A 24,630-nucleotide genomic window follows, 5' to 3' on the forward strand; every position below is an offset into this window, starting at 1 on the left:
YAGGGTGKTAAAAAGAGTAGGGGGAAGGRGATAAACTTGCCTTTTCTCTCTGGSTTTTCTGMAACTTTTAGTGGGCTACCCAGCTTGWACCTGGTAACTGATGATAYCTGGGAAAAAATCCACAAAGTTTAAMTTTATAATAAAACAAAAAATAAACCTTCCTGCTCCCCAAAACCTCAGCTCTTTCTAGAGTCCTACAGATTATAGTATTAAAAACCTGGCAACATCTGTATACAGTTGAGGCTGCTGGACAAGTCATCACTATTCAAAAGAATTCAGTAGTAGTAATGAAAGAAGGTTATACTACGTCTGCAGGAGTATTCAATGTTTCAGTCCCRGTGGAATGTCCCTGACAGGCTTATGTTTGCTATTGGAAGCTGTCATGTTGYTTTAAAACAAAAACAAATGACCAAAAAGGAGAAATAACTAAGAAGGACTATATCTGTTCAWGACTATTTATTTACAGTCACTGATTTGTTTCTCCAGGACCTTTCTCAATAGGAATTTGGCTTGATGATGCTTATTTAATTGTGTGGAACACATGGGGGGGAAAAAAAAGTAACAGAACTACTTTTTTCCTTTTCTGTTGAAGTATTCTCATTAAGGAGTTGGTTGGTTTTGCCCTCTCCTCTGTATTTATTCAGATTAGGAGTGAAGGTTTCTTCTGCAGGCTCTCACTGTTTTTTGAGACCTTCTGGGAAGGTATTCTATGTGATATGAGCATTTTGGATCAAAATCCCACAGTATACAAAGGGCAGAGCATCCTGCAATTCCCTTCTTTCCTCTGTTGGTGCTCCTTGATACCAAATGGTTCTCCCATAATTCATGGTTCTCTCATAATTCATACGTATTGCCAGTCGCTGGGTATTAGGATGCTTTGCTTTTAGTAGCKTGTAAAGTAAACAGAGAAGGATTATTTGTGAGAAGGCACCGCTTGGTAAATACTTCATGTCAGTTACGGGACAGTGACGGAGCCTTTTGGCTCTTTGGGGTGGGCCAAACCTCTGTCTGAGCCTGCCAAAACTGGTTTTGCAAAGACAGTCACAATTCAGGAACTGAGAGAAAACAATGGGTCTCTAGATTAAAAGTCAAACTCTCTCGAGGGAGGAAATTGTAGCCAGGAAGGTGTTTGGGGAAATAAGTTTGATGAAGTCACCCATAAAATCACTTGCAACAGCCAGGTCCTGCTTGGACCACTTCACAGGAAAGCAGAGCTTTTGGTGGGATGGACAGACATCTMCATGGGGTTTCTTTTCACCTTTTGCCATCACAAACATTCAGCCTCTGATCCCTCAAGTAGATGACAGCCTGTGTTTAACAGRACTAGTTCACCCTGTAAGAGGTGCAGCTGTGTGGGATATACAGTCAGAGGACAACTTATTGCTCTCCACTGGTTTTATCTTTCCTTAAAGAAGTGCTGCCTATGCCATAATTAACTGGAGCTGCTGGGCAGAGACTCCTGCCTGTAGGCTGTAGTAAAACATTGTGAGCTCCTGGGGTTTAGGTCTGAGGTCTAAGGGAGGTGACTTGAAGATAAAAGGGGCAAGTGAAATGTAAATCCAATGTAAATCCATTGTGCACTTCAACCCAGTGTAGATGCTCRGAAGGGATCACGTGTTCTTCCAAAAACCACATGAGTTTAGTTCTGTGGRGCTCACTGAATTGTCCACTGACTGTTTTGGTGTATGGGTGGGCAGAAGGTGGCTTTCCATGCCTACAATCCCATTTACTGTTCCAGAAGATCCAAGAAAAGGAATGTTTTCTGCTCCACAAGAAGCAGGACTTGGTAATCCTCATGCAACTGAGATCAGTGGTAAAAGTGCTCAGGCACTTTAACTAGCCAAAGGATGGTGTGAGACATGAGGTTTCTCCAAAGTGTGCAAACAGCTTTACACAGAAAAGCTTGATTGAAAGTCCCCCAGGAAATGTCTGTTTGGACAGAAATTCTTGTCACTGTAACTGAAACCCAAGAGACCTTATCTGTGTTGTGAAATACACAGTGGGAGAGGCATTTCTTGGAGTTCAACCAGGAGAACCCAGGGGTGCACGTTCTGTCTCTCTTCTGTCCAAGAAGCCAAGTATTCTACTTCCATAGCCTCACTTAATTAAAAGTATTCCCACTTAAAAAGAAGTTTATCTTCCTTCTAATGCTTGYCTGGCCTCTTGTGTTTTGCTTCATCTCTGCGCCAGAATGGCAGAGGGGTTCCCTTCTTCAGGAAATGCTTAACTCCCAAAAGAGTACCAGTTGTTTTCATGACTGCTTGAAGAGGAAAGTGGGATTTATAMAGAAAAGAAAAAACAAGATCTGGATAAATATTTTCCAGTTGGTCTCACAGTCTGGGAAGCATGTTCAGACACTGTTTCATCGGTTCTTGGCTGCGGAAATCCCTCCTGGATGGACTCACTTGTCCTCTYAGGCGATGAAAGGATGCTGAAGCCCAGGAGAGCTGCCTCCCTCGGCTGTGCCCAGAGCTGTGGCTAGATGCAGAGCCTCCCCGAAGTGCATGGCAGGATTTCTGCATCCCACTGCAGCGTGGGCTTGGGAGGAAGGGCACAGATGGAGAGCAGAGTTCTTTCCTGGTGTGCCGCATGGCACTGCCCAGGAGCTGCCTGGGCTGCGTTTGGGTGGAAATGAAGGGCTTTTGGTGCATATCTGCTGATTGCTAACCTCTCCTGGAGCCAAGCACTTGGAACCAGCATTTCCATTGGCATGTGCAAAGCCTGAAGGTAAAAGGTCTTATGCTCATTGCTATTATTATTTACAACTTAAGCAATCTAAGAATATATTAATTTCTAATAAATTGTCAGCTTGGGGAAGGAGAAGTGTCATTCTGATAAACATGTTGATTGTGAACCCGTGATTTGGGGAGAAAGAAGATAAGGAAGGAGCTATGCAGACAAAGGCTCGGATGCCAGGGTTGTGGGTGAGCAGCTGCACCTGTTCTTGTTATTTCTGAGTATTACCGGTGACCCTTTCACACTCTTGAGAATGGGTTGGTGAGAGAGTTCTCAGATWGCATTTATTTCACTGTTGCTTCTTATCTGGATCTCAGGGTGGTGTGAGTTTAATTGTAGACTGATGACAAAGTAATCCTTCAGTARAATACCTTACCTATATCTTCCCAGGGTATCTCTGTTTTGGTTTGAGGGGGTGAGGGTAAACACTGACTTCTTTTATTTAGTGGGTGTTTAGTTTTCACAATCACTCTCTTGATAATATTTTTATGAAGACAGTTCTTCAGAATTCCTTCCTTCTCTTTCATCACCTGGATAAAGATATGTTTCTTCAGTCTTTTAATTTTGATTTCAAGCTTTCATTCATTTTGTAGAGGATTTTTTGTGCCTTGAGTGAGAGTATTTTATATCCTTGCTTTTGCAGAATTATTTTGGATTTTTTTAAAAATTCACTAGATTATTTGAACTCCATGCTCTTTTTAATATCTTTATACTCTATGTTTATTAAATTTTATTTCTTACATATTTTCATATAAACTTATCTAGAGATTTGTATTTTCTCATTTATAACTCAAAACCAAGGCAGTTCCCTGCTCAGTTTCTTTCGGCAATTCCCAAAATACAAAGCTGTTTCTTCCTGACTAGGAATTTAGTATTTATTACTCATTGGAACAGCTTTTCTGTATTCATGTTTTTAAAACCACTTTCTCATTTTAGAAGCCCTTCTACTGACTCATGTTCCTCCACTCCCAAATCTCTTTTGCTCTTAAGTAGTTTATTTTGGTAGGGTTTTTATTAGGGAAGTTTTACACAATTGAGGTTATTCATGTGTTCCTTTAAGTGCTGTGCAAATTCKTTGTGCTGTGAAACCTGATGTTGTTGTTGAAAGGTGTAGTCCTAATGTTCAAACTCCTTCACCCTTAATTATCAGAGCAGATTCAAGATAGCTGCTTGTACCTAATCCCTCATTGTATTAAACTATAGTTTYGTGGAGTTATAAATATGAAAATAACACATTGCACTCTGGTTTCTCTCTTTTTAAAGCTGTAGTGGGGCCTTGTGGTACTGAATGTTGTGTTAACATGRTATATTGGAAATTACAGGGGGCTGGGGATGCACAGGGAACATTTCTGGCATTTGACAGCTTTAAGTATCACTCARACATTTCCCCCCCACACACTATTTCCTTTTGCTGGTTCATCCCAGGCATTGTAACATTTAACGTGGGCAATAGGCTAATACTATGCAGGTGAATCTTTATGAGCATAACACAACATAATTAGCCATAATATCCGAAGCAAATAAAATTATGCTTATCTGATTTTAATTCCACTTAATGGATGGTGTCTCTAAGCAAGTAGTTGTGGTCATTTCAGCGTTGGCTGTAGATTTTCATGTATTTAATCCCCAGACCACTTTGTCAGAATCCAAAAATTTGCATTCAGCGGGATAATGAGGATGTTTCTATTTTTAAGAGCTGTTTTCTGACTCACGAAGTAATGGCAAGTGACTGGCAGGGTGTTGTGTTCCAGGTTGCTTTTTGTCATTTTTGCAGTCGGTATCTGTGGCATTGTTGGGATGTTGTGTTTTACGCTGCTCATGCAGAGGAGTCCTCTGGCCCTGGTGCATGTGGGAATATTATCTGTGATTACCTTGATCATGAGAAACTGTTGCATGGGAATTAGCTGAGGAGAGTGTAATTGTGTCCTGGAGATGTCTTGTCTCCTGTGTTTTCATTGCAGGGAGTGAGAGGTTTGAAGAGATTCAGCTTTTTTAGAGGCAGCCAAAGAGTGGAAATGTGGAGATTAGGAGAAAGGGCCCCAGTGAAATAAAGCTTTGGGAGCTTGGTGGGAGAAACCTTTCCTTTGATTACAGGCTAGACAGGGTTGAAAAGAAATGGCTGGAGGAGGAAGAACAGTCTTTGCTTTCCAAAGGACAAGCTGTGTCTGGAGCAGGCGGATTTGGAGTCTTTGACAAAGCTCTGTATTCCAACTATGGAGTCTCCAGAAAGAGAAATTTCAGCTGTGAGACCCAACGAGGAGGGATGGCCCAGAGGGCAGCAGAAGATCTTCATGGCCCAGGGCAGTCTGTGGGATGTCACCTTCCTCCCCCAGCCCAGGAGAGGCCCAGACTGGTCCTTGCCAATCCCCTTGAGAGGTCAGCAAGCCTAGACTTGGGAAATATGAAAAAACTTCATTAGGCTCTTCTCTGAATTCTGTGTTCTTCTTAAAGACAGGCCTGAACTGCAGCTGCCAGAGGGTGCAGAAAGGGGAACTGTACCCAGTGGTTCAGTTCCTGCTAAGCTTATTTGACACTGGAAATGGGAGCCTTAACTYTTCCCGACACATACATTTGGGGCCTGCAGTGAGAGGGTCGGTTCTGCCATGGTAAAATTTTCTTCAGGCAAAGCTCCCTGGTTTGCATTTCCACAAATGCTGCCCGTAATGGAACTTGGCRTGAGATGAAAATTGCCTGTGTGCTTACAAAACGAGCGCTTCCTAGGCACATTGACCCTTTTTTCCTTAAAATAACAAACCCGAAGGAAAGTATTTGGGTTTTAGGTCTTTGGGCTTTTTCCAAATAATGAATGGTGCAGATTTGCAGTACTAACAGTGTGTGATTTAGGACTCAAAGCAATGGCATTTTAGAAGTAAACATGTGCAAAATTATCTCTGTGCATTTATTTATCCCATTACTTTGCTATAGACTTATTTGATTGCTTGCTTTAACTAATTAACTTGTATTATCATTTATCCTTATGCTTTCTGTGGTGATACTTTCTCTGTGGTAGTTACTCAAGAGACTCTTTAGACTCTTCTGAAATAAATACTTCATAGTCCTGTAAAACATCACTTGTTTAAAGGAAGCTGTTTATGTAAACAATAGGCTAATGCATGAAACTCTTGACATGTTAGCATCGAAACCAACTGTCCCCTGAGTGGTTTTGTTCTTACTCTGAGGAAAGCTGAAGCTCGACATCTGGTCTTCTGTGGGCGAGAGAGCTTTTTACAAGTTACGGGACCGCTTGTTCAAATGAAGTTAAAAAATATTTCCTACAGAGAAGGTGACAAAAAAAATTATTCAAAAAGCTTCTTAAAGAAGCTCATGTTTTAGAGAGCAGGCAATTCTCTATTTGTGTGCCTTATGGGGAATAAGCTGGTCATTTCAATCTGTGCATTTGRTATAGAAGATCCTTCTCAAAACATGGGCATTTAGTRAGGACCTGCAGTGAATAGGGTAAGGGGTTATGGTTTTAGACTGAAGGAGGGCAGGTTTCATTTYTGTRTTCTGAAGAGARTCTTCCCTGTGAGKRTRRTGARGCYCTGGCACAGGTTGCTCAGAGAAGCTGTGGCTGCCCCATCCCTGGAAGCATCCAAGGCCRGGTTGGACAGGACTTGGAACACAACCTGGTGTAATGGAAGRTGTCCCTGCCCATAGCAGGAGGTGGAACAAAATGATTTTTAAGGTCCTTTYCAACCCAAACCATTTTGGGATTCTATGGTTCTGTGAAAAAGCACTTGCCTGAAAACTGCTGCCGAGMGGAGCCAGATGAGTGACAGTGATGTGTGAGAACAGGAGTGAGCAAACCCACTTCTGCAGTCAAATGCATGTATTTGTGTCAGCTGTCACCACATATCGCTATTGATGCTGTCTATGGGTTTGAGAGTTAGGGGATCAGGATTACTTGGGGTTTTGAGGTTTGAATTCTAGTTCTTAAGATTTATTTATTGTGCAAAGATCTCTGATTCTTTTTGCCCTTCCTTACCACAAACAAATCCATCTTTCTWAATGGTTAAGTGCAAGAAAGTACCCTGTCAAGTCCAGTGGCAAGTTGCAAGCAGACCTACTTATTCATTTTGTTTGGCTTCAGCTGCTTTTGCATGTTTTATAGGTACTGAAGAGCTTTCCTTATCCCACACTCTGACTACCCCCAAGTAAAATCTTCTGAGATTATCRGATATTTCTGTGATGATGGTATGGTCAGAGTTTTAGCTGCATGTCACCCATCCTAAGATGAATTGCTGTTGATTTTCTACTACTTACGTTTAGGAATTTACAGCCCGTTTTCACAGAAAAAAAATAGTAGCCCTTTAGATGTAGACACTCTTAAAAGCAATTTTCCTCTAACAGTCCTTTAGTGGCACAGATGCTTTGGCAGGCTGGTTTGGCAGGTTTTGACAGAGTGCTACAAAAAATCTGCTGAACTTTAAACTCTTTCTGTGTGTCTCCATCCACCTTCTCTCTCCAGTCAGTGCTACTGAGTGAGCTGCCTGTGAAGGGAAGAAGGTGAACACACAGATCCCAGCAGCCCCCAGTTGCCTTCAGTTATCTCCACTCACGCAACGCTGTTTTTAACATCACTGATGGGGTATTTTGGCTGTGTCCTGYATAAATAGCCTCTCTCAGTAACCAGTTCCTCTGCCAGTTTTATGAAGCACAGAATCCTTGCATGCCTGATATACCACGGTGCTGCTTTTGCAGGTTGGGCTGGCTGAGTGTGTGGTGCTCAGCAAGGGGAGGATTCTGGCTGCACTGTGGTTAGTTGTGGGTTTCCTGYCAGCCCTCCTGGAGCTGATAAAATGAGTATAGTTCAAGCCACTGATGTGTTGTGTGACAGCCTGTTCCTTTATTGAGACAGTACTAAATGATACTGAGACACTTACAGAAATTAGGATGAAGTTTCAAAAAGGAATGGGGGAGGAAGGGATAAGTGCTCAGTCTGTTGTGGCGGAGACAAATCATTGTCTTGATGTTGGTTCTCATTATTTCCAACTCAACTTCCACCCCCACTTGCATATGCAACAGTCACATGATATTTGGCCTTTCAGTCCAGCAGATTGGTGACAGCACAGTGTCTAGGAGGGTGTTGAGTACTCTGGCAGGGTGGCAGGTGAGGCCCTTGTGCCTTCATGGGGTTAGGCATCAAGAGGTTTGTGTATCTTTTACATGTCTTTTTAATRTCTTTTACTGTTAGTACATGATCTCAAGGAAATGTCTGCAGTAGTCRCCCTGGTACTTCAGCAAAGTCACTGTGTGTGATTAACACTAAGGAAAGAGCAAACCAACATATGTCAGGAAAAGATGGTGCAAAGTTTTCTGTAGCTYRGCCCTACAGAGACAAATTCTGTGCRTGGCCMAAATCAGGCTGGTGYCCTTGTACACACACAAGTGCTGGTGAGCAGAGGCCAGGGCTGGGGAGCTGGGGCTGCTGTTGGGGCTACCCAGACCCAGCAGAGCACCACTAATGATATTATTCCTCCTCCTCATGCAGACACGTGACTGCTGTGTTCACTGCTTGAGCTGTGCTAACAAGGTATTTTCAGCTGCTGCATCCACAGCAGCAGGGAGCAGGTTGCCRCAAAACCTGCCCGAGGAGATCATTATAATGACAGTTCATTAGCTCCTGCTTGGATATACTCTGAAAGGGGAAGAYTTCTTTCCAGGAAATACATTTTCCCTTCTTCATTGTGGAGTTTCTTCTGAGCTTTCTGCGAGTGCTTCATGCCTATAAACAGAAGTGRAGGCCCTTAAATGTAATTGTAAAATGCCATTGCGTTTTTCTTGGGGGGAATTATACGTGTAGAGCAGGAGTTTTGAGTTACTTTGACATAAGACACGAATAGCTCAAACATGCTAATTGAAAAATTTATGTTAGTGCAGGAATCAAAACAATTTATTGGGTGCATATGTAGTGTCTTGTAGAGGCAGCAGCCACCAAACGCAGGAGCCTGGCTGTGCTGTGCAGCACATGTGCCCAGACTTCCGACACCTTCCGCCTGTTACTGTGGAAACTGTAATTTCCAACATGGCCCTGAAATAGGGGGTTTTTATCTGCAAAAGGGGACAAAGTCTGCAGATGAGAAAGAAATRTTTCTGTGCAGTATGAAGCCAGCTGGGACACTGACTGTACTGGATTTGCGTGGTTGTGCTTGATGTGGAGTTGCATGTTCAAATGGGTGTTGGTGTGTTTATTGTAATTTTAATGGTGAAAATCCAGGTGGGTGTGTTACATATGCAATAAAACTTTTGGATCTGAGGAGAAYTAGACTGAGAAATGGAAACTAGGGAATGCGAGGAGAAGAAAAACATCCTCAGAGAGTCAGACATTTCTGTATTATCAGGTGCACAGAGGGAAAAAAGTGACAGCACAGAGGATCATCATACTCTCTCCCTGCCCCTAATAGACCCAGCCTGAATTGAAAACACATACAGCAATCTCCACTCTGTATAACTTCTGYATGGCTATATAATTTCAAAGAGAAATGCTTTCAGGGTGATGATMGGTTTTGTCTACATCTGTAATGTCTCATTTGTCTTTGCATACCCAACAGCCTTCACTTTGTTTATTCAGAGCTAAGCAAACATGAAGCTGAATGTACTTTTCAATGATCAATGTAAATCAACGTGAAAAATGGAAATCATTATAAAATATACACACACATATATATTTAGTGAGGTTTGCTAGATTGATTGCTCCTAAACCTAGAGTCTGGCTCCTCTTACATGCAGGGAATTCACAAAGAGACAGCCATAGCCCAGGGACAGTGAAGTGTGGTCACTGATGGATAAAATAAAATTCAAGCCTGTTTGCATTTTAATGGATTTTAATCACATGAGAGTTTGGGAAAAAAAATAGATTTTTTTTTTTTCATCCTCCTGTCTGATTGCTTCATGGCTAACAAAAGTGGTCCCAGGTATTGAGGTATCATTTTCAGTTCTTGTGCTCTTGTTTAAAAGGCTTTTGCAAAGACAAGGGATATGCATAATCATCATTAGTCACTGAGAGCAGGACAAATTGTACTGGTCTGTAGATATGGCAAGGAAAGCAGAKCCTAAAGGTTTTGGCAAACAAAGTAGTAAGGAGGAAATGAACAAGATGCCATGGATGGTTTTTATCACCAGAGATTTACAAAAATAAGCTTGATATCCRTCAGGGGTTGGGGGATAGGGTACCATCCAGCTCTAACCATGTGGAAGCAGCACCATCTGTCTCTGGCAAAMTAAAACTCTTGAAAAAGGGGAGTTGTTCCTTAGTCTTTCACTCTTTGGTGCTGCCTCTCATCTGTTTGTCATCCCTGCTGTCTGTGGCATGCTCTTCAGACGTATTTTAAACGTTCTTGCTTTGTGCTGCTGCCAGGGACCAGCTCTGCCCAGCTCACCACTCCTTCCTGCTGTCTCTGCTGCTGCCTCATTCCTGCTTTGTCAGCTTCTTGTTTCCTCTGCAACTCCATTCCTTGGGCCATAATATTGGGTGAGATATATCCCTCAACCCCCAGGAATAATGTTTTGTTCAGGAGCACCATTCCTAAGACAGCTGAGCCAGGCATTTTGTGATAATAGTGTCACTAATAATGAAAAAAAAAGAAAAAAAAAAGAAAAAAAAGGAAGTGAGGAGCAGAGTATGTGTAAAATGCCAAGGTATTTTATGAAGGGCAGAAAATAAAGAAGCTCAAGCTTTTTGCCCTGTATTTTCTTTTGTTATGTCACTAAGTGGGATGTTTGTGTCTGTTTATACTCTTATTTCTTGTGTGTTTTGAAATCTCATTGTACTCAGTGGTGGAAAATTGGCTGCATAAGTAAAGGCATGTTAAGGACAGCTCTCTACAGTAGCTGGAAGGAAATGCTTCTCAAATGTATTGTCCAAGTTGGTTCTAGTTAATAGTCTCTTGGGTATGTGAACTTTCCTTGGCTTCTCCACCCATCTTCTGGCAGCAAACAGAATTCTTAGCATTTCAATTTARAAATAAAATAATAATAAAAATCTGTGCTGCCCTTTCCCAATAGAAGTGAAGTGTACTTCGGTAATAATTCATAAAATCACTGGTGTGGGTTGATTATTCCTGCTGGGGAGGGGATCCCCATAAAACAGGAACATAAAGCTAATCTCTTAAAAATATTATAATTATTGTGTTTCTGTAAAGATCCCCTTCTCCCTTTCCCCCTGGTCTGGTTGGATTTACTGTTATGAAATGCAATTGCTCAGCAGRACTGCTAATTAGATGTTACCAGGCCTGTTTCTACAAGTTTGTGACCTATAAATTTCTGTTTAGCATTGCTGCAGGACAGACATTTTCTCTCCACTGGTTATTATTTATCCTTGCTGGGTTCATGGGTTCTCCTTCTAGGATTTTGGAGAGGAGCACCTGTGACTTTATCCTTTGGATAGAAGGGGGTTTGGATTTGCTGTGGGAGCTTTGTGATGTCAGTTTGCAGAGCAGAGCAGGGAAGACATTTGGGAACAAGTGCATGTTTGTGCTTAGGCATTAGATATAAATATAAATTAAAATATAATTCTAAATATAAATTTGCGGTATAAAAATCTGGTTTGAAAATACCAATCAGCTAAAAATGAAGAACAAAAGGTTTGGTCTTCTTGAGCTTTATATTTTACAAGGTTTGGAGAACAGAGCAGGAATAAGGAGTAAGAAAGTAAGTAGGTRAGGGCTCAAGGATAGAGAGTGGGTTGGGGATGTGGCTTTTATTTGTCACAGCCTAAGCTGCTGGAAAGAGAAGGAAATATTAAGTAGAGGGAAAACCCAGCTGAAGAATACCTGAAATACTGCATCCTACCTCCAGATCCTTTTAATTAGCTAGCCCATCTTCAAAGGATGCGTTAATCCTGCTGCTTGGGGTTTGCCAAAAGCRTAGGGAACCTGCTCCACCTGTTCAGGTGGTACCTCAGGAGCCTTGAGTTCAGCATGGCARAAAYGTCCAGACYGAGCTGCCCTGCAAGAACGTCCTTYCCTGGGCACAGGGGTAGCTCAGCACTTAAAATTCTCTGCCTGACACATTATTTCTTCCCATGTTGCCTCTTTCTTTCACAGGTGGTTTCCCACAACACAGAATCCTAAAGTGATTTGGGTTGGATGGGATCTTAAAGATCAACGAGTTCCAACCCCCTGCCATGGGCAAGCATTTCTTCCTCTAGYCTGGGTTGCTCCAAGCCCTGTCCAACCTGGTTTTTGARACTTCCACACCGTCTCTCTGGGCAATATCATGCAGAGTAGGCAAGAAGAAGGAAATCAACCACTGTATTCTGAAATTTTGGAATGAAATTRAGCTTGATTTGCCAATGCTGATGTTGTGTGGTAATGAGGAGAGCAAAGCACTCATAGTCAGGAGGCTCCTGAGCCTTGACCCCAGCCTGCAGCCCGGTGTCCTGCCTTGAACACACTGCTGGTGCCCTCCTTATGCTTAACCAAAGGGGATTTTTCTCCCCAAGCTGGCTTTCCCACCCTAAACCAGATACAATAGCTGGGTTAAATTACACAGGGAAACCAACCTCACATAACCTTCACCTGAAGGTTAAAGGGTACAGCTGATAGAGGAGGTATTACAGGTCATTGCTGTACTGCATTAAATGTGGGATTCAKGTTGTTTGCCATAAGACATCTCTTTGCATGAATCTAAATATGGCTCAAGATCCCTGCTGCACTTTTATAAGGTCCTTCTTCTAAAATTTTGTGTCTGAATTATCATTAAATGATGAAAAAAGTCCAATCTTTTGTATAYTAGTGTTGATTTACTGAGATACATGAAGACCTTTGAGTTGTTAGTGAGGAAAATGGAATGAGGAGCGTTCTGGTGCTTTTGTACAAGGTTTTGCTTTTAAGTAGATCAAATCAAGGAATTGGTGTRTAATGATGTGGTGGTTCCAGGTTCCTCTCAAAACATTTTGAAGATGCCAGAAGGAAGCAGAGAGGGTCTCTCTAGCATGGGGATTACTGCAGGGCTACTTACTTGTACACCATATTTGAGTCCCCTGAGGAGGTCCCTTACTGAGTCATTTGTTTTAAGTGGTTAAAATATGAAAGCTAACTTTAGCCTATGTGACTGAATCACCTGGTTAATATGCAAAAAAATGCACATTATTGCAGCAGGTTTTAGTGTCCTGTGAAATCTCCCTTTGACAAGGGAAATAAACTGCCCTCTATGAGACACCAGCAGTGCTCACAGCTCCTGTTTTTCACAAAGTCTGTTGAGACAATAAAAAACCCAAACCCAAAATAAGCACCTAATTGCTTGCGTGTCTACCCAGGCATCAAGAAACATTCAGGCTGAAAATAGCTAAAATTGTACAGCAGCAACAGGATGTGCAGTGGTGGCAGGGTGAGTGAGCATTTAAAGCATGTGAGATCTTTGTGGGTTTTTTTAAAATTATTCTTTATTTTTCCTATATTCTTTCTTGTCATAAACCCTACCACACATGTGGGAGGGTTGGTTTGAGATCACATAGGGTGCATTTCACATAGAGGTGGATTTGATAAAAGGGGAATTCAGCAATCCTGCCATTGCTCTGGGAAACAAAATTTATAGAGTGAGATCAGTGACAATGAAAATACCTGCTTTCTGGAAGGAAGGCCAAAGATGAAAGCTTCTGAAAGAGGCACCTGCATGATGTAGTTCAGGCTGCACCAAAAGACAGCGTGTTTGGTTTTCAGTGGTTCATCTGGAACTCGTTGTGGGCACTATCTCATCACCTGCTCTGTTCCTGTGGCTCCTTCTTGTCTGCAGAAACTCTTCCCTACGTTTGCCCATCCCATACCTCCCTCCTTGGCAGGAGAAAGCTGAAGGGTCTTGCTCTCTTGAAAGGGGTCTGTGACAGATGAGTGTCAGCTGGTTGATACCTTCTKGGCAAGGGTGGGGGTAAAACTGTCTGTGAACTTTGGTGTTGGTGCTTTTGCCAAACTCTGTGCACTGCTTGTGCCACATACCTTTAATTTTGACCCCAAGTACACTGGTACATTTATTTTCTTCTTGTGTGCGCCAACAATGTGTGCAGGAACTGAGCAGCTTTTGCTTTTAAATTGTTTTGTTGAGGTTTTTTGCTCGGCTGCCTTGGGCCAAGGTCCTTTTTAAGTTCAGGACGTTTTTCCTTTTGTCCTCTTCCTGCACTGCTGCAAAAAATAAAGAATGAAGAGGGAGCAGCCCACTCTGGATGCCTGGTGCTGTGACATGGAGATTAGGGGTTGGTGAGAGCAAGCACTGCAGAGAAGAGAACAAGGTGAAGGGCATGGAACTGGGTAAGAAAAAAACCATGCATAAATTAAGAGGAAAAACTGCAGACTTTTTTTTGTCCCATGAATAATTAACTTTTCTGCTATTCTCCATTTTCTGCTTGCTAAAYCTCTCTTGAAAACCTCTTCTTGCTTTGGGGAGAAGTGTATTTGAGAACCTTCTCAGAACTTGGCAGCTATGTAATAGGGGCATGTAATCTTTTATAATCCTCTCTRCAGGTTTGTAATAACCATTTCTGTTTTGAGATTCCAAAGTGTTTTGTAGGCCAAGTGGGAATTTAACTGTGAGAGAAAAATGTACTTAATATTCAGGAGCAAAGATGAGTGGTCCTGGGCAGGGAACGAGACCTGAATAAGAAGGAAGGGAAACTTGCTTAGCATTGAAGGAAGGGTCACAGCAACGGCTTCAAGCAACTGCGGGTTATTTGAAATCTTAGGTATCCTGGGAACCAAATTGGTTTTTTACACGGACAGCAGCTTCTGTTGTGGTGATGTCATGGGSTTGACGAGGCTGCACAATGAGCCGCTTGTTCGCTGGCGCGCAGGGAGGCTGGGCCGGGCGCAGGGCGCACCTGCGGGTTTTTTTTTGACAGCTCCCCACCTTGACCGGCTTGTGATTTCTGCTTCCACTTGTTGAGCCACCAAGTGCACRGCGATTGCCTGATTTGAAGTTGCTGGCACTGATCCGTGTGAGAAGGTGCAGATGTCTCCTGACAGGCACATCTTTCACGCTGTGTGCCCCGRACTGGGCTGGGTACACGGGATGGAGGCGAGGCGGCCCAAGGAAGCGAGGATCAGTTACCCACTGTGAGTTTAGCATTTAGCAATCGGCTAGGCAATGAGTAAGGAGCTTAGAGGAGCTCAGTAGTATTCAAGCTAATTGGTAGCTTTAAACTGCTATTAAGAGCTCCACACCTTTTGCTCAAAGAAGCTGCTCGGTGACAGCAAGCTGGTGCAACTTTCTGCTTTCTAATCAGAATTACCCTGCCAGGCCAATTTGAGCTTTATGCCTARTTTTTGTCTCTGCCGTTAGCTCCTTAGCTCTCATTTTTTAGGACTTTGCAAGAAAGCTTMAGACTGTTGGCACACTCAGCATCTGCTCACTAAACTAGTCGTAAGATTTTAAGACATGTGGTTTCTTTTTTGGAACAGCTCCATAATTTTTCCTTTTGAAAATAAAATCCGGTGAAACTGCTCGCATGGTTGTGGGCTAACTGAATTTGTGCTCTGGAGCTTCTGCAGAGCCCTTGGGTACCAGGGAACACTGAGCCCTTTTAGGAACTATCAGAGGCTGAGGGTGGCAAATGTGTTAGCACAGGCCTTGGGGAAGGTTTGGGTTTTGAATTGTGTGTGGTATGAGGAAGTGAGAAGGGAAATCTTGGCTGATCTCTGCCGTAGTCTCAGYGCTGGTGTGAAAACTCCTGAGCTGCAGATAGGCACAGTGGTGACGTTGCAAGAACAGTGCAGATGTGTTCACTCAGGCCCAAGGGAAGTTGGCAGAGCCATCTGGGAGCTCAGCTGCAGTGGGGAGGCTGCTGTACCTTGCTMGCTGCTGGCCCACTCTTGTACAAACAAGTCAGGTCTCTCCTAGGGAAGGAATTGAAGGGATAGGAATGATGTCAGCACGAGCCCATCCTGCTGGGAGATGCCAGGCTTGATGAACAGTAGCATTCTGTATTTTGTCTCCTGCTGGTCGCAAAGGAGACAGCCCTTGGCTGCTAAGGCATTCACTCATCTGATGGTATATTCCTTCCCACACAAAAATTGCTCCTGACGTATTTTCTTAGTGCAGAAAATCTGTAGAAAAATCAAGAATCTGGCCGGTAGCTCTGGTAGTGGACAAAATGTTGCTGCTCAGTCTTTGAGCTTTAAAGATTGACCTTTCTTCCTTGGTGTCGAGGTGAGACTGCTGCACGTGAGAAATTCCAAGCAGCAAGGTGACCCTTGTCCCACCCCATCAGAGATCTCAGCAAAGCTTTCCAGCAGCTGCTAGGAGAAGGCTATGCCATTAGCTGTTGGCAGAAGGGACACACAGTCCTCATTCAGAGGAAGGGAAAATCCTTGAAACTTCACCTGTAAGCAGTGAACAGCAGATACCGTCAAACTTCCCATCTCTAAATTTTAAGAGATTCCTTCTCCCAGAGCTGACATACTGATGGTAGGGAAATAGAAGCACACACAAGAAGCATGGAAGTTGCCACAGTCACATTTCTTTGAGGATATAGGGCATGGAAACTGCACCTGACTGAACAGTTTTTACTTTAATCTCTGTGGCTCATAATATTCTTCACTGGGAGAGTGGAAAACCARTCTTGAGACTGTGTCTGATCACTGCCACTCAATAAAAAAGCAGTGGAAAGTTAATAGGTTAGATTGGCAAGATTGGCCTGTGCTAGAAAAATGAAAGATCTTGTGAAGAACACATGTTGCAATGCCAAATACATTGGAATCTGAGAAAGTCATGGCACTGGTCATGGCTTCTGCTAGCTTCTAAAATACAGGTTTCACCTACTTAAACTTTTTATGACTTTATTCTGTGCAGAATGGATTTTCCAGGTAGTATTTTGGCTGTGAGTGGTTGGCATGAGAGCTTCTGAGATCTCTGAAACGTGATGGTGTGACTAAGCTTTCTTTACCTCCTACCCAKGATATTAGATCTCCATAAAACAATTTGGTTATTATTGCATGCAGCTGCTGAAGGAGAGCAACTGGATTCAACTGAATRGAAGGCTGGTCATTGCATGCGTACTGAACTTGGCTGAGTGTGGATATTATATGTAACGGGAAGAATTCACACTAGATACCCACCTCTGTAATAACATCCTACATAAATGACGTGCCTCTCATCCCAAAGGATCTGCTCACACTTTCTACACTTAAAATGCCACCTGCTTCACCAGGGATCTGTTGCTGAGCACGAAAATGTAGATACCTCATAGCTAAAATGGAGCCGTGCCACAGAATGATTTAGAGGGGCAAGTGAGAACTGCCATATCTCGCAGTAGTTCTGAGAACTTCCTAGAAAACCTGCAGTCATAGGCCACATTGTGCTTTGAGACAAAAAGGCAAGATTAGTGGTGTAATTTCTAATTCATGCTGGTCGTATTTCTAAGTGTGTTGTGATTCAGAGAAGAATTAATCAGCCCTGAGAGCATCATGTTTTCTCTGTAGCATGGCAATGTCTCTGCACTGCCACACGCAGTATGTGCTGAATTTTCCTGRTATTATACCATTAGCTATGAGCATTGTGTGTTCTGTGTTGGGGCAGTGTGATAGTTGTCCATACAAACTTGGAGGAGGAGCATCCCTTCCTCTTCCAAGTGAGTTTGTGCATTGTGGTAGGTTTCTCTWTGAACAGTTGTTTTTGACAGTGTGTGTCTGCACTGTTCTGATCTTGGTCAGATCAGAAGCCATCRCACATGGCTGGCAGTTGGTTTGAGAAACAAGAAATGCAAACAAAACCTGTTTGTATCGGCGTGAGAGAGAAAGTAGAAGTTGTCTTGGTTGTGCTTTCTCTAGCAGCCCCTCGGTGGCTGACCTCCCTCATCCTCTCCTTGTGTAAATGTTGAGAGATTGTCTCTCCTGCAGCTGGGCCAGGATTGCTCCAGTGCCTGCATCTGTCTCAGGGCAGTAGTGCCTCAATTCTCTTCTACATCCAGGCCCTGCAGATCTTCATCTGAGCATCAACAGCTGTCTGAGCTAGGTGCACATACACACATATAGAGCTATGTGTCACAAATTTGCGGGTTCTGMTTATTTTCACTCGCATTTGTGATTTCTTTTGCCGAAATCCTGCTTTGTTCCAAGACTTGAGGCAATGGAGCATGTTGAGACACTGTGTATTTCCATTTCTGCCACATCTTTCCCTTAAATCCCATCAGGAGCTTTTAGAGATGGTAAAAGTGTAGTGAAAGGACTTGTAGTTGATTTTATCTTTGCAGTTTCATGTCAGTAGTAAGGCTTGTTTCAACTTCTACTCGACTTGCTCGATAAAGGTTGGAACTGATGGTTATTCAGACTGGACTGTGTGGTCACGCACAGCTGGGTAGGTTGGGGTTCTGACAAGCTCTCAGATGACAGCACTTACCTAAAACACTTTTCTCTCATCCTGTCTCTATGGTAAGTACATAAAACACTGTGGAAACATTGACATTGGGCAAGTAGACCTGTTGTCAAAAGGTGTTAGGGCTCCTACTAATCTCTCTTCAGGGAAAAAAAAATTCTTCCCCAGCATACAAACTTGGCCACTACATTAGTTACTCAGCTGCTTGGCAGCTCCTTGTTGGAAATARTAGGAACAGAATACAGCCCCTAATAAAGTCGAGGAAAATTTGGCAAGTACTTGAGTTAGCCCCTGATTTCACCATAGGAATAGTGCAGTTCAAAAAAAGGAGCTCTGAGGCATGCCAGGGGAGCTCTTGTCATCGCTGGGATGAGGGTTATTTCTGTGTTTTTATTGATGCAAGTAGAGAGTGCTTTTTGGCAGAGACTGAAGGCATGAATTTGCCTTCAGTGTCATTTTGTTGGCCTGATTTCTGGTAATCCTGTCCCTTTCACTAGCTCTGAGGAGAGAAGATGCCACTCTTCTGGTTGTAGAAGAGCTGTTGGGAACTAAATGACACTGAAACACCCATTATCTCTTGGAAATAATTTTCTGATTCTGCCCATTGCCTGCTTTTTGGAAAATGTTCTCCACTAGTGAATACATTTGGAATTTTAGGGAAAATAATCGTTGCATGTTTGCAATGGAAGCTTTCAGAAATGTTCCCATCTGATAGCACTGTTCTGCTCCATAAATACTCCTAAACTGCCATCAGTTTTCCTAAGATGTCCTACCCTGTCTGTGGGATTGGCTTGGCACTGGCTGCTGCTTTCGGTGTTTCCTCGCCCTGCACCACTCAACACTTTCCTTGTTGATATGTGATTATGGCATCACCGTSCCTGTGTTTTTCCCCTTCTTTAAAAATAAGCCCTGCACTTCAAAAATAATAAGGTATGAGTTGTCATCTGACTGGAAGAAAGGGAGCTTTGTGGATATTTATAACATGCCTAGTGGCATTTCAGAGCCCTGAGGAAAAACAAGGCTGCTTCCAGTGTTCAGCGATGTGGGATGTGGCAGGAGGCAGCGGCAGGGATGTACCAAGAAGGSGATTTTTTCCAAGCTGTTACTTAACTGATATTAGCATTTGAAGGCACATAAGGCCTGACCTTTAATCCTGTGTGTAGACTTGCTGATCTGCTTACTTGAATGCCTCATTGTAGTGCTGCAGAATGGAAGGGATTGCATCAGACCCRAGAGAAATCTTCTGTCACCAGAACTTGCCTGTTTAGGTGTGTGGCTGCATGAGCCCATCCCACACTGAACATCTGCAAACTCAGAGCTTTCTGATGCACCTCCCTGATCTCTCCTCCTGTCTGAAGTTGCATTCATCAGTGAGCGATCATTCATCTCCAAAGCTCAAGCCTTGCCTTATGAGCTGACAGAGAGTAGCCCCACTGTGTAAAAGGACAGTCCTGACTTGGGGTCTTTCCCAAAACTTTAAGTGCTCCCAGTTACACATGGACTTCTTGCAATTCACTTCTGTAGCAATTCAAACTGTGGTGGTTAATCAGTTTTATGGGGCTTTAGTGGAAGAGGTCGGTGGGTTTTATTACATTCATKTGAGAAGCTGGAGCCAAGAATGTAAAATGAAAACCGAAGATGAAGAGTACCAGGGTTTGTGAGGCAACCAAGTATGTATGTGATACTGTGCAAAGTCCAAAAAAGTCTTCTGTCTAAACTGGTAGCATACTTCAGAATAAATTTTGAAGTCACAGCTGTTGTGAGAGGCTCCAAAGCTATCAGCCATGCAGGAGGGCAAGCTGAGAAATAGTTTAAATAGGTGGGACTGATACACCAAAGCTGTGCTGAGGTCTTTGTTGCTGTGAGTTTTCTGGGAACACACATTCTGCATCTGTGTAGGTTGTGACGTGCTTGCAGTGTCAGCCTGGGGAGAGGATTGAAGTGATGGGATCTGATACACTGGAAAACCAGCTGGCTGAGGGGACCACTTGGTCAGGTTTGCAGGGGTGTTCGGGCTGTGTCCCGACATGCATTCGAAAGGGCACCAATACAAACACAAAATGTTAAGGTACCAATACAAACACAAAATGTTAAGGCACCAATACAAACACAAAATGTTAAGGCTGTGCTGCTGTCTAGGGGTGATTGACAGCTCCAGACACCGTCATGGCATGTCACTCTGCCAGCAGCCTGTGGAAAGCTGCTCTGACATAGCCAACCCACTTGGCAACAGAGCCATGGCTGGCTCACAGTGCCTGATGACTCAGTTAAGTCCTGGAGTTGTTATTGCCGTGGAAGAAATCGTTCTGTTCTTTAATTCCTTTGTGCAGCCCATGGATCAGTTGGGTGGTATCCTGCCAAGGCCTGTAGTTAGAAGAAATTATAATGCGAAAATCTTTTGGGGCTGGGCAAGTCGTGACTGTAGATTCTGCATTGGAGCCGATAGTCCAGCAGGGTTTTCTTTTGTCATCAGAAAGTTTAGCAGCAGCTCCAAATAGACTTTGCTTGGTTCCTGCTCAGCAGCAGCTGGAGCCACTCTTGGTGCCAGCCCACCCACATGAGCAGGACAGGGCACGCACACATTCATCCTTTTCTYCCCCTGCTGATTTATCATGTGTTGTCATTACCCAGGAGACAGATCCCAATAGCCCTCATCTTCCCATTTCTGTTGCACACTCATACCAGGAGCTCATGGCTTCATCCTTCTTATTCCTCTACTTTCTGTCAGGTTTGTCGTACTTAAGCAGGGGTAGAGCTCATGAGCTGCTGTTTGGGAAGCCAAGGTCTGAGCAGGAGCAGCAGTGATTTTTATTTTATATCTGGTTTGGTTTTTGCTTGGACACCATGATAAATGTGAGTTGCAGTTATGACAAAAATCTACCTGGCGGGTTCAGGTCTGTAAGATGAACTAGTACTTGTGTGAGAGTCTGTTGTGCTCCAGGAGTTTGTACAAATTCACTCTGCTTCACATAGCTTAGGGTGGTTTCCCTTCATTATGCTTACATTTAAGAGTTTTGGGCAATTTTGAGACACACAGCATTACTTGTCACYCTCACAAACTGAGTTGTGTAGGAGAGGTGGCAGTTTGGAACCTGATTCTGCATCTCAGCTGCTTCCCTGRATTAGTTTACCTGAAATTAAGGGCACAAAGGTGCACTTCTTTATTATTCAGAGCAATGGGAGCCATGCACCCCTCTCCTTTTCCTTGCCCTAAAGGTTGCCTGTTTCAAGCACTTTTCTGAATGATCACAAAAATCCTAATGCAATATGAGGTTGAATGGGGCACTGAAAGCCATCCTCCCAAGGCATTGTCTGTCTCTAGAATCCTGCACATCCCTTGCAATGCAGAGGCAAAGCTGCAGGAAGAGAGCATGAAGATGTTAGAGCATTTTTGATAATGAAGTGCAGGGTCTGCACGGAGGGAAGGAAACGAGATGGGGAATTGCTCAGTCCGGGTTTAACGCTGAGGTTTGGGCTGGCTCTGATTGAGGATTCGCTGGCCTCTAGTGGTGATGCTGGGGAGAAGCTACGAGAAGTAGTGTGTTAGCTCTGTGCATGTTACTATGTGTACTAAAAGGCAGGAAATGTGACAAAACATTTTGGGTTTGAACGCTCCATTTGCTCCAGAAATTGTTAAAAGGAGGACCTGGACTGCTGTGCAGGAAGTCCCTTGATTTTTGCAGTGTCTGTTTTAGACCCCTGGGACTTGAGGGATCTGCAGTGTCTGCATTGAGAATGGATGGTTTTTAGATCATTGCAAGCAAATTGTATAAAACTAGAGTACAAGTCAAAAATTAATCTTAAAAAGCAAACAGAACTTAATATCAAAACTTYAAAARGAGRTGAATCTCATAGWATCCTRGAATGGTTTGGGTTGGAAGGGACCTTGTTAGTAGTGAAAGGTGCARTGTTTTACACAGCTCAATCATGAGAGACTTATGGAAAATTTATTTTAAAATAAATTTTAAAAGATCAGGACTGGGAACCAAACAAGTTGGGTTATGGTTTGGTTTGGTATTGAGGGGAGGGGGTGTTTGGGGTTTTTTTCAAGTATGAGTTTTTGTCGCTGTAGTGTCTGTGGCTAAAGGAAAATGCACAATTTCATCAAGTAGGTTCCTCACCAAAAGATGCTAGTAAGCTCTTCTCAATTAAATGTCCATCCCTTTGAATTTTTCCTTCCCTTCTTCAAGCCTGCCTTCTTTGATCCCTGTCTTCCTTCCTTATCTCTCTGTCCTTAGTCTCAAATAATCCACTTTATTAAGAGCTAGAGTACATTCAGGGCCATATCCCTTTGAGCCACGGTTTTGAGAAGRGAGTGGAAGGAAGATTAAGTTTTCATAAGAGCTCTTGGTCTTTTCAATATATTTYACTCTTTGACAAACACATTGATATTCATCTCTGGTACAGCCATTTTTGTAAGTCATGCTGTAGATAAATAAGTATTCAKAGCACATGGGTGCCAGGAGTCTCATTTTGACTTCTAAAATGAAACAGGCCCCACTAAGCACAGAGTGCAGTTTTGGTTCACACCTTGCTGCAGAACAGCAAAAACAAAGGAGGTGGTTAATGGCACATGCTAATGACATTGTGGTTTTCTGTTCCCAGATGTGAAAGGACCACCTACACACAGATTGTCCTGTGGCCAGTCCCCCTACACTGAGATGACAACATGGGAGAGGAAATACTGCATCCTGACCGASAGCCAGCTGGTGCTGCTCAACAGGGAGAAGGAGGTGAGAGAAGCTCAGTATTGCCTTTTGGCCTTTATTGATCTTTAAGGAAAACGCAGCTTTCTTCATCTCCCCTTTATTTCACCCATGAATCCTTTGAAACAAGTGCAAGGGAGGGGAGGGAGTTAAAGAAGAAATTCTTTACTGTGAGAGTGGTGACACACTGGAGCAGGTTGTCCAGGGAGGTTGTGGGTGCCCCATCCTTGTAGGTGTTCAAGGCCAGACTGGATAAGGCCTTGAGTACCTGGTGTAGTGGGACGTGACCCTGTCCATGGCAGGGGTTTGGGACTGGGGGATCTTTAATGTCCTTACCAATCCCTTACTGCTCTGTGCAAAGGGAAGCTGAGCTCTCCTGTGTGTGGATGGTGTGGTGCACACAGTTCCAATCCAGCTGGCCCAGATACTGGACAGAAGAGGTGCAGCAGCCTGGGTGCAAACTCCTTCCTGGAGTTTCACAGCCTGTGTTTGCCACTGTGTCTTCCTGTGTTATTACTTCTTTTTATGGTAATTAAAGCCACTGCAGGTGTAAGCCTGCCTCCTTATGTCAGTGCAGGCATAAAGGTAGGAAAAAGTGAACGCTTTTTTATCCATAAGTAGYCTAATACCATAGTCTCCTATATTTAGAGATGACCTGAATTTTTGTGGTTTTTCTTGACTCTTTTGAAGCTTCTGTGTATGGCTGTTACAGACTGAGACCTGTTTCTGGTGTAGAATGAAATATTACTCAGCTGTGCTCAGGTTTATTTGCAATGAAATATTCCCTTGCWCAGGGAGAGTAGGAGGAAATGGTTTAGAGAAGGACTTGAGTTATTAGAAGGGAGCAGAATTAATGCTGCTGTGTGGGAGAGGTGATCAAACACAGGCAAAATGGAAGGCTCATTTAATGACATTTGTTTACTACGTAATTCTTTTTCTAGTCTGACAGGACTGACACCTGAGGAATTRAAGTATACACTGAAGAAACTTCAGGGGATGTGAGAATCATTTCTAAAACAGTGCTGTACYAGCATAGCTGGACCAAAAGGATTCACCTCATTAAAGGAATGTAATTGTAAACAACACTGGCTCTATCACAAATAATTACCTGGAGGTGGTAATCATGCACTTAGGGGCTCTTATTTCTCCTACCAGAGACAGTTGAAAGCATTTTGCTGGGAGTAAGATGAGTCTTTTGCCTAGATCCTGAGGAGTAAATATGGGAAGTCCCATCTATCACTGATGTGTTAAGTCATTATATACTATGTTTGAATACACTCTGTTTTTTTGTCAGAAGCTGAGGAAATTCAGTATCAGGCTCTAGAGAACCTGAGGCTTAAGTGTAGCAATAACCCCAAGAAAGCAAGCAATAGTGTAAATTCTTGCAGTAGCATAAATTCTTGCATTCTCAAAGGAATATTCCTGCTCTACCACAGAGAAATAGTTTGTTTTKGGAAATGCTGCATGCAGATGGGCCAAGCAGACATGCCTTTGGTGCAGGTGTGACTCCACATGCTGATGATGGGATTTGTTTCAGAAGCCTATACCTGGAGTCAGATTTGCCATTCTGATTTTCAGGTAATTCGTGACTACTGTGAAGTGAAAGGAAAAAGGGAACTTCTTGTGGAGCCATGAGTGCTCTGTAGGAAAATAAGAGGTTGATTTAGTCTGGCTTCTGATCTGTACACGCAGCAGTGTGCAGACAGTCCCTTACACAACATATGGAACTGCCAGTCAGGAGGCACATACAGGGCTGATACTCTGGATTTACACCTTCTTCTAGTTTTTCTGAGCTAAGAGTATCCCTTTGCAGCCTCCATGAGAAAGGGGAGGAGGGGCAATGCAGTTAAATTTTTCTTGGCAAGTCATTCAGAGTTGAAAGAGTCTC

General features: G+C 43.2%; 1 protein-coding gene across 7 annotated transcripts in view; it reads left to right on the forward strand.

Annotated features, from left to right (window-relative positions):
* The window catches only part of RASAL2 (RAS protein activator like 2), a 158,942-nt gene that overhangs the window by 58,027 nt on the left and 76,285 nt on the right, over positions 1-24,630 (forward strand). For all 7 annotated transcript variants that reach the window (XM_057374942.1, XM_057374943.1, XM_057374945.1 and 4 more), the window contains exon 2: positions 22,642-22,769. In XM_057374942.1, the coding sequence (XP_057230925.1) occupies positions 22,642-22,769 (128 nt within the window). The remainder of the gene's footprint in view (positions 1-22,641; positions 22,770-24,630) is intronic.

This window comes from Malurus melanocephalus, unplaced genomic scaffold (genome assembly GCF_030028575.1).
Source record: "Malurus melanocephalus ecotype Western Australia unplaced genomic scaffold, MMel_1.1 scaffold_236, whole genome shotgun sequence".
Classification (NCBI taxonomy): Eukaryota; Metazoa; Chordata; class Aves; order Passeriformes; family Maluridae; genus Malurus; species Malurus melanocephalus.